This window comes from Balaenoptera acutorostrata, chromosome 2 (genome assembly GCF_949987535.1).
Source record: "Balaenoptera acutorostrata chromosome 2, mBalAcu1.1, whole genome shotgun sequence".
Lineage (NCBI taxonomy): Eukaryota > Metazoa > Chordata > Mammalia > Artiodactyla > Balaenopteridae > Balaenoptera > Balaenoptera acutorostrata.
In genome coordinates, this window is record NC_080065.1 from 166,276,683 (window position 1) to 166,289,277 (window position 12,595).

The 12,595-nt window shown below is 53.6% G+C and overlaps 1 protein-coding gene across 1 annotated transcript in view; it reads right to left on the reverse strand.

Annotated features, from left to right (window-relative positions):
* The window catches only part of COL23A1 (collagen type XXIII alpha 1 chain), a 364,442-nt gene that overhangs the window by 24,703 nt on the left and 327,144 nt on the right, over positions 1 to 12,595 (reverse strand). The window contains exon 6 of the mRNA XM_057538500.1: positions 936 to 962. Within this exon, the coding sequence (XP_057394483.1) occupies positions 936 to 962 (27 nt within the window). The remainder of the gene's footprint in view (positions 1 to 935; positions 963 to 12,595) is intronic.

Genomic DNA, 12,595 nt, shown 5'->3' on the forward strand with positions numbered 1-12,595 from the left:
TGGGGGCCAGGCTGCGGTGGGCCAGCTTGGGGTTCACACTCTTGGTCAGGGACCTCAATCACTGGCCTCCATCCCAAAACATCCATGTTCCCTTCAGGTAGTGATGGATTCGCTCATTCACTCATTCAACAACTCATCCATCTAGGTAGTGGGTTCTTTCTTCCCCTCCTTTAATAATGCACCCATCATCAGTCAGCTCTTCAATCATTTGTTAATTCATTCATTTTTTTTTCACTCACTTGTCTGCTCAACCATCATGCATTTATCCATCCACTAACTCATCTGCTCTTCCATGCATCCAACTGTGTGTACAATTATTGATTCATTACCTCATTTGACTCTTCTTCCATCCACCCATCCATCCATCCATTCATCCATCCATCTGTCCATCTGTTCATCAATCTATTCATCCATCTGTCCTTCCTTCCTTCCATCCATATCCAATTATTCATTTTATTATGCTGCCTCTGTGTGCATCTTATTCATTCTGCTAAGGATGCCAGTGGACCATATGCTTCTGGTCCAGGTGTTGAGAACTCTTCAGCCTGATGTCTACCATCTAAGTCTTGAGACTGTATGAGGGGATGCTTTGTGCCTGGGGTCTGCTGGGAGGGCCTTCTATGTTTTGAGGGCTGAATGGACACCAGGGACAGTGCTGTTCACAGCTCTTTGCATCCCCAGCATCCCTGTGGGGAGAGTTAATATGCCTATTTGACAAACAGAAGTCTCAGGCTGGGGAGGTCAAGAGGCCTCCTCAAGGTTGCACAGTCAGCAGGTGGTGGAGCTGGATTTAAACTCAAGTCTGACGGTCAAATAGCTTCTCTCCGTGCTAAACCAGGTTCTTAGTGGCCCTTCCCTCTGGCGTCCACGGTAACTCCCAACCCCCGGGGCAGCCCCATCCCAGGACCACCTACAACTGCCCTGTTATCACTTACGGGCTTGCCATCCAGACCCAGTGGCCCCTGGAAAACGAGAGAGAGAGAGAGAGAGAAAGTGAGAGAGACAGTGAGAGAGCACAGAGGTTACACACAGGAAAGGCATTTCTTCTGTGTTTTACGACCCAGAGGCACGACTGAGTGACAAGAGACCAAAGCCTGCCCCGAGCCCATGGTCTTGGGTACATTTCACGTGGACTCAGGGTGGGGGCATCTCTGTGCTGTTTGTTGTCCAGAATCCCCTCCTCTGATAACAGAGCCCGTTTCTTCTCCAAAGCCACCCCCATCCACCCCATAGGGTTTGGACATGTGACCATATTCCCTCGGCCAGGGTGAGTAGTTCAGGGATGAGTGTCATGCCTGGGACTTTGAATGGTGGAGTTTTAGAAGAAAGAGGATTCTTTTCTCCTGATGGGGCTAATCCTGGAGCTCCTGGGGGCACCGCATGGCTTGAGAAAGAGCCAACGGAGAGGAAGGCAGAGCTGAGAGACAGAGAGAAAGGCAGGCAAAGGGCCTGAAGCTGAAACTACCTCTGCATACTTCTTTCTGTTTGTCAGTGAATACATTTCTTTCCTTAAGCCAGTTTGAATTTGAGTTTCTGTCACTTGTAACTTGTTAGGGACTGAATGTGTCCCCCCAAATTCATATGTTGAAACCTAACCCCCAATGTGATGGAATGTGGAAGTGGGGTTTTTGGGAAGTGATTAGGTCATGAGGGTGGAGCCTTCATGAATGAGATTAGTGCCCTTATAAAAAGGACCCCAGAGAGCTCTCTAGCTCTCTCTCCACCATATGAGAACACAGTGAGAAGTTGAAAGTCTGCAACCCAGAAGAGGGCCCTCACCAGAACCCGACTGTGCTGGCATCCTGATCTCAGACTTCCCAGCCTCCAGAACTGAGGAGACAGATTTCTGTGGTTTATAAGCCATGCAGTCCATGGTACTTTCTTAGAGTAGCCTGAACTAAGACATAACAGGAAGAGTCTTGAAAGCTCTTTCAGTTCCCTGCACTGCTGTGGTCTTTGCAGGCAAAGGTCAAATAATACAAGGGTGGGTCTAGAGAGCTGGGGCCTCTCAGCAGTCTGGGGGCTTTGTGGTGTCTGCAGACGGCTGGTGACCACTGCCCAACAGCTCCCACTGTCCACCCACCTGACAAAGCCTCACTGGATTCGTCTACACTCTTGTGGAGGTGTAGAGGAATCCAACGAGGGTGCCATGGACTGGGTCCACCTGCCTGCTGGGTCCGGTGGTAAACAGCCAGTTTCCCTGGTTGGGTCTCCAGACTGCCCTGGCAGACAGTCATCTGCGGATTCCCCAGATGCTGTGAGAGTGACTTCTTGGTGCCCTCACTCAAGGGCCTCACTCCAGGCAAGAAAGCAGGGCAATTCTGAAAATTGGTCTCCTAAGTGCTTCTGGCCACTCGCTCCACATTCAGTTGAGGGTCTGGATGTCAGGGTGATGGCCTGGGGTCAGCTGGGGTCCCAGGAGAGGGGGAGTGGGGCCATTCCAAGGCCTTGGGGGCCCAGGCCCTGGGGGCTCCTGGTCAGGTGCAGTTTCGGTCCCCGCCATCTGTAGCTCATCAGAAGCTGTCCTAGCTGGCCTGTCTCCTTGGGCCAGCTCCTGGCTGTCCTGACCTGGATCCATATGAAAAGCCTTTTCACTTTAGCAGTCCACTAAAAGTAGGTCCTGCCCCTCATCTACCCCCCATGCTCAGGCCCTGCTAGGCCTCCTCAGGGCCATGTCCCTCTGGGCATCTCTACGCGGGACCCCTCACCCTGGCGTAGCCCTCTCAGCTGCCATAACACAGAGGGCCCAGTCCCATCCTGGGTCTCTTCTGGGGGCTATTGGTGGCCTCCACACTCTGCCTGAATCACAACAGAAGCCCTGTGTAAGGCAGGTGTTATCATACCCATCTTACAGAGGAGGAAACTGAGGCCCAGTGAGGGGAAGGCCTTGCCCCAGGCCATGCAGCCAGAAGAAGGGGGGGCTGGAGCCGATATGGCAGGCACTTCAGTTCTGTGTCCACACTGCACTCAAGCCACGGCAGTGGTCTTGCCTGGCCTCTGGCCACTCTCCCTTCTGGTCTGCCCTTGCATTTCTCTGTTCAAACCTTCCCTGCTCTGTCCCATTGCCCACTGGATCTCGCCTGCCCACGGGCCCCCAGTCACCTTGTCCAGTGTGGTTGCCACTGCAGACTCTGTGCCCAGGCCCTGCATGTGTCTGTCCATCCTGCTGACCTGAGCCCAAACACAGTGAAAACTTCGCCCCTCTCTATTCTGCATGGATTAAAAGAAGCCATAATGCAGACAGAAATTAAAAAGAGACCAAGATGCAGTTTAGAACTAAGTAAAGCTCCTTCCTTTTCAAGAAGTAACAAGTGTTGGTGAGGATGTGGAGAAAAAGGAAGCCCTGTGTGCTACTGATGGGAATGTAAATTGTGCAGCCACTATGGAAAACAGTATGGAGGTTCATCAAATAATAAAAAATAAAGCCACCTTATGATCCAGCAATTCCACTTCAGGGTATTTATTCAAAGAAAATGAAAACAATAATTTGAAACGGTATCTGTACCCCCACTGTAGCATTATTTACAATAGCCAAGACATAGAAACAACCTAAGTGCCCACCGATGGATGAATGGATAAAGATGTGGTACACACACACACACACACACACTGGAATACTATTCAGCCATAAAAAAGAATGAAACCTTGCCTTTTGCAACATGGATGGAACTTGAGGTGCAGTATGCTAAGTAAAAAAGTCAGGCAGAGAAAGACAAATACCACATGATCTCACTAATATGTGGAATCTAAAACAAAACAACAGCAAGAAAACCCGCGCTCATAGATACAGAGAACAGATTGGAGGTTGCCAGAAGTAGGGGGGTGGGTGTGGGTGTGGGTGAAATGGATGAAGGGGTCAAAAGGTACAACATTCTAGTTACAAGATAAATAAGTTCTAGGGAAGTAATGTACAGCAGTGAGGACTCTAGTTAACACTACTGTATTGTACACTTGAAAGTTGCTAAGAGAGTAGATCTTAAAAGTCCTCATCACAAGAAACAAAACAAAACAAACAAAAAAGGAGACTAAGGTGCAGCTTAGAACTAAATAAAGCTCTTTTCTTCACATGTCAGGAGGGAGAACACAGCGGGCCTCACTGCTAAGTCACCAGCAGCAGCTGCGACATGAGCTGGCCTTGGAACTGGACAGCGTGATGAGTCCAAGGTGTCCCTGATAAAGGCCAGGACACAGAGCAGGGTTTGCTTTGGACTTGACTCCGTATCCCTCCCAGGGTTTGCCCTTGCCACGTCCCTGGGAGACAGGTGCCACGCCCCCTCCTGCGGATGAAGAAGCTGAGTCAGTGGGATTGTCCAAGGGCTTGAAATAGGCCCCACTCGCTATGGAGTGCTCCCTCTCCTGCAGCACAGGGTAGTAGGGGTGACAGATGGCTGTCCAGGGAACCTAGGGAGAAGGTTCATAGGCTTTGCCTTCTTTCCAGGATTCCTGGTACATCTGTCTCCCTCACTGAGCAGACCTTCCCTGGGCAAGGGCTCCCTGGACCCTCGTTCACTTTGACCTTCTGCCATGGCCAGTTCCAGTTGACGTGAAGCACGCAGCGCCATGGTGCCCTGCTTTTCTAGAAGTGTCCACTGAAGAAGGGAGCCCGGGGATGTTCCCTTGGCTTCGAACCCAGAGGGGGAAAAAAATCAGTGCCACCAGCTGTCTCTGAGAGCGTTCTGATGACCAGACCTCAGCTGCCCCTTCCTGAGAGTGAATCCTGCCTTCCAGGCAGGATGCTCCCCTCTGCCAACTCCAAGACTGTCCTCGACGGCTCATTGATGGTGCAGCCTTGGTCCCCAGCTTTCTCGTTTGTGAGAAGCCCCGTAAGTGGCAGAAAACCAAGTTTCCCACCCAGGGCCCTGCCTGTATTTGGGATCACAGAGTCCTTGGCCCCCAGGTCTTGGAGTTTTAAAAACAAGAATAAAGTTTGCAGTTTCTGAATAATGGCAAGAGGGGGCATTAAGAGCAGCAATCTTGGAAACGCCCATCGCAGGGCTGAAGGAAAGTCATCTCAAATTCCCTGGGAACCCAAGATTGGAGCTGTATGTGGTTAGATATGATGCCAAGAAGATTCCCTTGGCAAACACAGAATGCCCACACGCAAATATTTAGAGACCAGAGGGTGCTGGCCCAGCCTTGTGGGTGGAGCTGACCCACAGCCATGGCCTTGGTCTGAGGAGGTGGCTCTGGGCTTACCTCTGGTGACACCTAGGCAAGAAGGCTGTGCCCAGGCCCTTGAATTCTCTCTCTGGGGAAATAGCTGACCCTTGGAGAGGCTGATAGGTGACCAGTGGTCACTAGGAGTCACTGAGGAGGGGACTCACAAAAGGGTGGGGTGGAGGAGGAAACAGCCTGGCGTTGGAGTCAGACGGACCTGCCTAGCTCTGGGGCATGATTCTGACCCCTCTTATCCTGGGGGAGGCTGGGCCCTGGGCTGTGAACCTTAGAGGATGGACCTGGCCTCTACATACTGCCTTTCCCAAACTGGTGTCCAAGGAACAGTGTCTTGCAGGGTGTTAACAGGCTTGCCTGGGGAAGGGAATACTATGGTCAAATAAGGGGTTACACCCTATGAAATAGGTTTCTTTCCTGCAAGATTTGCCTGAGCCATCATTCTGCTTGTGGGTCTCTCGGAGGGCAATGTTCCCAGCCTCACTGGACTCTCTCATCTCAGGGCCTGGCTGAGTCTTAGCAAAGCAACCCTGATGGCAGGCTGTGTGGACCATCTATGAACCAGGTGTTTCCATGTGCTGGAGGGAGGCCCAAGCCTGGCTCTGGGTGCTCTGAGAGGAGGAGAAACATTCTGGGGAAGGGTCAGGGGCTGGTCAGATGGGAGCCAAGGACAAACACGGGGTGGGTCCAGCAGTCAGGCTGGATCAAGGTAGGGCAAGGTCCAGGCTGAGTGCCCCAGCAGCTGACAAGCTGGTTTTGAGCAGGATGGGGCTGCTGTGGGAAGCCAGGCCACCTGGAAGAGCAGAGCCCCAGACTGGGTGGAGGCATGGCCTTGGTGGCATGGGGTCTTATTGCATCAAGGCAGCCCTCCCCTTCCCCGACCATCAGCTGCTCCAGCTGCTTCTCCCCCTGGGTCTCCCACCAGAGGAGCGGAAGGAACGACACTGGGCAGCCCACGGAGTGAAGGCAGGGCTTGGGCCTTCCCTGGGTTCAGATGCCCTCTCTGAGCCTCAGCTTCCACAGAATGGGTGATCCTGAGAGTCAGATGACACAGCTCTGTGCCTGGAGGCGCTCGGTTCCTGCCGGCTCCCTCCCCTGCCTGATCAAAGCTGTGGAATTCACCAGAGGTTTTCATCGCCTTTCTGCCCTCCACGAAGCCCCACAGCTGTTTACAAGCCTGGGTTCTGCTTTAAATCACTCCTCCCTGGTGCAGATCAGCTGAGCTCCAGGATGCTTCCGGATGTGCGGAAGCAAACAAAACCCTGTGGTGCGCTGAATCGCATGCCAGGAGGACAGAGCCCCCGAGCTGGCCCGTGCCCCTTGCCTCGCTCAGGGGCCCGAGCAGCCCTGAGCCTCAGTTTCCTCAACCGTAAAATGGAGGTCTTGCCCTTCTCTCAAATGACAAGTTCAACATGGGTCCCAGGTTAGTCTCCTTTGTCTCCTCTTTCAGACCAACCCAAGTCATGAGACCCTACAGGGAAGTGGACACAGAGGCGGAGTCTGCACTGGCTCTCGGGTGGGCAGTGCCGGGAGGGACCTTTGTGGGGCCTTCCTAGTGGCTGGCAATGGGACGCCAGGCTGTGCCACTGCTCTCGTCTCTTACCTTCATGGGTTTGCTCCCTCCCTCCCTCACCCTATTGGGTATTTCCTAAGCAGGGTTCCACGGAGCCATATTCTGAGAAATATTAACGAGTATGGCAAAAGAGGGGAGGTTTCTTGGGGAAGTAAGTTTGGGCCATGGAGTATGCCGACTCCATCCATCACTGGAGCTTCTCAATGTTCATCAAGGAACAAAGCCTTGGAGGAACCCTGAGGCAAAGAAGTTGTGTCAACCATTTCCTCTGCACAGGGCTGGCTGCTTCTGTTCCTCCCTGTTAGCTGTGGCTCAGCCCTCCCAATTGGCAAGAGGATCTGTTGAACTGAACTAAATCAGTACACTGGTTGTGTTTAGACGGAGACAGGAGTAAATGCTCAGACTGGCCGGAGTTGGGTGACTATCTTGCTTTCTGGTTGTAATGAATGCTGACAGCTCCCCTTGGGGAATGGAGCCCTCCAAATGCACCAGAACAGGGCCCCTGGATGAGGGGGCTTACCAGGATTATCAGTCCAGGGCCCAGTAATTATGGCCCAGATGTTGACAATTCATCAAATTACAAGGCGGTTGGGGCCTGGGGTCCCAGCCTGGGACGTGCACATTCCTGTGCAAAGGCTCTCTCATCAGGGCTGTCCAGTGGGCAAGGGGGTGGGTGGGCAGCCCCCTTGGGCAGGTCAGCACCATGTGGTTCTGATTTCTCAGGCCAGGCTGTTTGCACACACATGGGCCACAGCAAGACTGTCTGGGCTTAGCAATTTCCCAGACTTGAATTCCACCGTAGGGTAAGGGAAGAAAGGACCCCCACTTCTTACGTCCAGCCTGGCTGCAGCTCGTGCCTGGGTGGTGGCACATGGTTCCTCCTGGGGGTCCCCTTCCTGGGATCTGGGGCCCTCTGTAGAGTGGGCTCTGCAGTCACCTACTGCGCCTAACTCATAGCAAGCTGTGAGGGCTTTAGCTGGGTGGGGACCTAGGAGCCTGCCGGGGTCAGAGCCCTGCCCTTCACTTGCTCCTTGGCCTGCCCACGCTGCCCCCTCCCACTCCTCGTCTGTACAGGGGAGGGCAGGGCTGGCCTGGAGCCAGGTTTGGTTTGGTCCATGCAGTTAAAAAAAAAAAAAAAAAGGAAAACTAACCAAATGAGTTGCAACCTTTAAAAATTGTGACGTTTCACATAAACATCTGGAGTATGGACTTTTCTTGAAAAGCTGAAGATCTTGCACCCTGGGTCCACATGCATGGCAATACCTGCTGGGTCAAGTGCTCCTTTAGCTGGGCACTGCCCCAGGGCCACAGGCTCCACCCCACCCTTGTGCCTCACACCTGGCCTGCTCTCCTGCTGAGGTGACCTGCCAGCTCTGTAGGGGCATCTGGGTTTGTAACCCTTGGCCTAGAAAATCTCTAGGTCCCTTTAGCTCTATGATTCTGTGAGGCCAGAAAGCCAGCTGGCTTCTATTTTGCAGAGAGGGCATGCTCAGTGAATATCTTGCATGCACTGGAAGCAATTACACGTATGTCCGTTATACATCGTGGCTAGAAGAGATGGTGCTATGCCTTTGAACTGATCCCTACCTGCTTAAATTACACATTTGCCTGTTACATGATTACCCTGTTAGGTATCATGAAAAATTGTTCCAGGGTGGGGTGAAGGGTAGTGATGGACCTGACTCCAATTGGGTGTGGGAGGATGGAAGCTGGATCAGTGAATCGAGCTTGTCTACTGAGAGCTGCCTCTAGCCTGGCATCTCCAGCTCAGGCACATGGGGCTGGTGTGATGGAAGGCACTGGAAATAGCAGACAGGCTGAGGCACCCATTTTGGTGGCAGCCTCTGCTAGGGTGAAGATCTAGCAGGACGGATCAGAAGGGTGACGGTCCCATTGTGGCTGGAACTACATGATGGAGGCAGTCTAAAGGGGAGTGGCCTGCCTGGGACAGCCCAGCTCAGACGGTGGGACTGAGACACAGCGTTACCAAGACACCAGGGGACAGAGTGACTGACAGAGCTCACAGCAGACACAGAGGCAACAACGGGTGCTCTGCAGGGACCCCTGATGCCCCAGGCCACACTCCTGATCTGCCCTCTTGCCCTGAGCCTTAGTCTGTGGGTCCACTTGCCTGCTTCCTCCCATCCTCACTCACGTTTGAATTTCCAGCCTCTCTGAAACCCTGGGCTTTGGGGTAGGCCCTCTTTGGTTTCCATGGATGACACAGTTGTCACCCACTGTTAATGGATTGGTTGGAATCCTTAAGAATCCAAAGATTTCGTATAAAACTTGTATTTCTAGCTTCTCTCTCTTTTTTAAAATAAACTTATTTCTTCCTTCCTTCCTCCCTCCCTCTCTTCCTCCCTCCCTCCCTCCTTCCTTCCTTCCTTCCAGGCTGCGTTGGGTCTTCATTGCTGCGCGCGAGCTTTCTCTAGTTGCGGCGAGCAGGGGCTACTCTTCGTTGCAGTGCGCAGGCTTCTCATTGCAGTGGCTTCTCTTGTGGAGCACGGGCTCTAGGTGCATGGGTTTCAGTAGTTGTGGCACGTGGGCTCAGTAGTTGTGGCTCGTGGGCTCTAGAGCGCAGGCTCAGTAGTTGTGGCGCATGGGCTTAGTAGCTCCGCGGCATGTGGGATCTTCCCAGACCAGGGATAGAACCTGCGTCCCCTGCCTTGGCAGGCGGATTCTTAACCACTGCACCACCGGGGAAGTCCCTCCAGCTTCTCTTGATATCTTAGGAAATGTGGTAATGATCAACCTGCTTGGGCTGAGCTGCAGCGCCCCCTTTAGGTGGGGCATGTATCCCCCCAGTTCAGCCCAAGCCCAACTGTTCCTTACACTCTCCTGCACCCAGCCAGTTTCCCCGATTTCCTCACCTGGCTGGCCCCTGGAATGTATCAATGAGCTCGTGAGCCTGCAGTTCTAGCTCTGAACCATCTCTCCAAACCACGTCCACATCCAGTCCCCCACTCACCCCTGCCTAGGACTTGGCCTGTCTTCTGGACCAGTCTCCACCAGCCTCCCTGCCTCCTATCCCCACGTGCCCATCCTTCCTACACAGCGAAGGAGCGGGGGTCATACTGATTGTTTTGTTTTTACCCAGCAGACCTTGGGGAGTGAACTGCTTAACTTCCCTGGAGCCTGTTTCCTCCTCTGGAAAGTGGGTGTGGTGTGGATGGAATGGTTTCCTACAGATGACAATGCCCAGCCTGGAGCTTGGCAGCCAAAAGGGTTGGATGAGTGTGACTGTAATGTGCTGGGCCAGGTTTGCGGTAAGAATACAGGAAACGGGGTGGAGCTAAAAGACATACACATTTGCCTTCTCATCTGGATGTCACTGACCCTGAGCACAGCCCTGTTGGGCAGGTGCCATTATTACCTCCATTCCACAGATGAAGAAACTGAAGCTTGGGGAGGCCAGGCATGGCCAGCTTGGACTTGGACATAAGCCTAAATCTCCTGCCTAAACCCCGCACGCTTCCCACCTCACCATCCCTCTCTGGCTTCGTCAGCACCTAATACAGCCTCACCCCCGCCCTCAGGGCAGAGCCGCAGTGCCCCTTGGCCTGACATTCAAGGACCCCTCCTCTGCCCCCATGGTCCTCCTTCCAGACTCACGTGTCACCTCTGAGAAGTCTTCCTCAGCTCCCCCTCATCCCACATAGTTCCTCAGTTACTGACCCTCTGCTCTGTCTTCCCAATGCCTCCTCTCCCCACTGTGACTGTCCCCAAGGCTCCAGTGCCCACTAGAGGCCTGGCTCTGAAGGATGTCTGTGAATCTTTGAAGTGCTCCCTTCCCCGGCTGGGCTCGTGCCATCCTGTCCCACTGCGTTTGGGTCTGAATAGCCCAAAAGGGAGGACCCATTAGTGGAAGGACCCGCCCCTGTATGGAAGATGACCCACTGGGGCCAATCTCTCCCTAGACGTCCCTCCTGAAAGGTGGGTACGCAGCCCTGGCTTGTATACTTCCAGTGACGGGGAACTCACTGCTTCCTGGGCAGCCTGATAGGTTTGCAAAGTTTTTGTTTAAGCCTGGACCTTCCCAGGTTGGATGCTACTGCAAGTTCCCTCCACCTTGTGGCCCCTTAGTGAGGCAACCACTTGCTCAATGAAGCTGGGTACTCCATGGCTGCTGGCCCCTGACCCCCCTCTCCTGTTCCCTCCCAGCCTGGCCTGTCTTGGGTGTACCCTCTCTCTGGACATTCCCCCGAAGCTCCCATTTGTCAGCCCCTACTTGGCCTTCCGATCTCGGCTCACACCTCCCTTCCTTTGGGGGGTGCCCCGACTCCCACCAGGCCAGGCCCAGGTCAAAGATACTCACAGCAACCTGTTGTTCCTTCCCGGCCCTGAATTTTTATTCTCTCTCCCACTCAATCACAGCCTCCACGGGGGGAGGGACTCCACGGATGTATTTCTCACTAATTGTATCCCAAATGCCAAACAAAGTGCCTCATACATAGTGAGAACACAGTAAATATTTGTTGAGTGAACCAGCTGTCAAGGGAACTCTTCTATGAATGAATGTCCAGTTTCCTACTGATGCCAGTGCCTGGCCTGGGAGCACCAGAGGGCACTCTTGACCTGTTGGAGGCTGTCATGGGCACCCGCTGACTCCTGCCCCCTGGGCCACATCCTGGGAGCTGGGCACTGGGGACACTACCCTGGGAGGGGCTCCTTCAGCCTCAAGGGCTCCCCCTGCTGGGGTCAGTGATCATCACGGCGGCAAGAACTGTCACTGAACCCAGCCTGTATGTCCAGTGTTAGGGCTCTCATGGGGTCAATTACCTGGCTCCCCCAGTGGCTGAAGAGGGGTTAGGGACATGCCTGAGATCACACGGTCTGCGGAGCCCCAAAGCGCACTTTCTCTCCACTGCATGGGCAGGACAGGGGGCCAATCCCTGATTTCAGGAGGAGCTGGGTGGACCAGCTTCATACCCCAAATAACTGCTTTCTCTCAAATCTATTTACTTGGAAGACCTGAGTTTGTCCCAGTGGCCTAGTGCAGGTCTGTGAACATGTTCTTCCTGGGGGGATGAGGGTGCTTTGCTGCCTGGGGGAAGTGGGAAGAGGGGCCAGCAAAGATGTTGTCACAGTCACACCTGCAAAGGGCAGGACCAACTTCTGCTGGCCCCCCATGGGCTGTCCCTGCTGATAGCAATCCCAGAGCTGGATGTGGGAAGACGGCACCTCCCTTGGAGGTTTGTATCTGGGGCTGGGGTCTCCCGGGCCACTGCCAGGACGATGCAAAAGGCTGCTGAGGGTAAGCAGGGCATCTGGGAACCAGGGGCAGGAGGAGCAGCTCAGCCCTCTGGTCCTTTGGTTGCCCCACATGTGACACGTGAGTGACATGGGATATAGCATGGGCCCAAGGCAAGGAGCCTGGGTGAAGGAGCACCTGTCCTGGGCTTTCGAGGGCCCCTGGGGAGGAGGGAGGAAAGGCCGGCACGGTGGCCCTTTCCCTGGGGCCCGGCTGTGGCTCCCCAAGGTTCCAATCTGGGGGCCATTCGTGGGGCTCGGAAAATCTGCTTTCATCCCGTCCCCGCTCCATCCAGAATCTGGGGAGCTGGGGAGCGGCACTGCGAGGGTCAGATGAAAATGCGATGTAGGAAATGTAGGATGTTGAAATCTAAAAACAGATGAATTTGGGATATTACAGATGAATCATTTAACTAATTACATTATTACAATCAAAGCTGTTTTTGAACTATGAGAGCGCAAAAAAGCATATGAATGTGTGGTGCCCTGTGGTCCTTTTTTGTTCACTTGATTAATTCCAAACAGTCTGAGTTATTCATTTCAAAATTGGTCCCAGGCAGAGGCCCTGTCTCATATCCCACATTTCTGCTCAGAGCT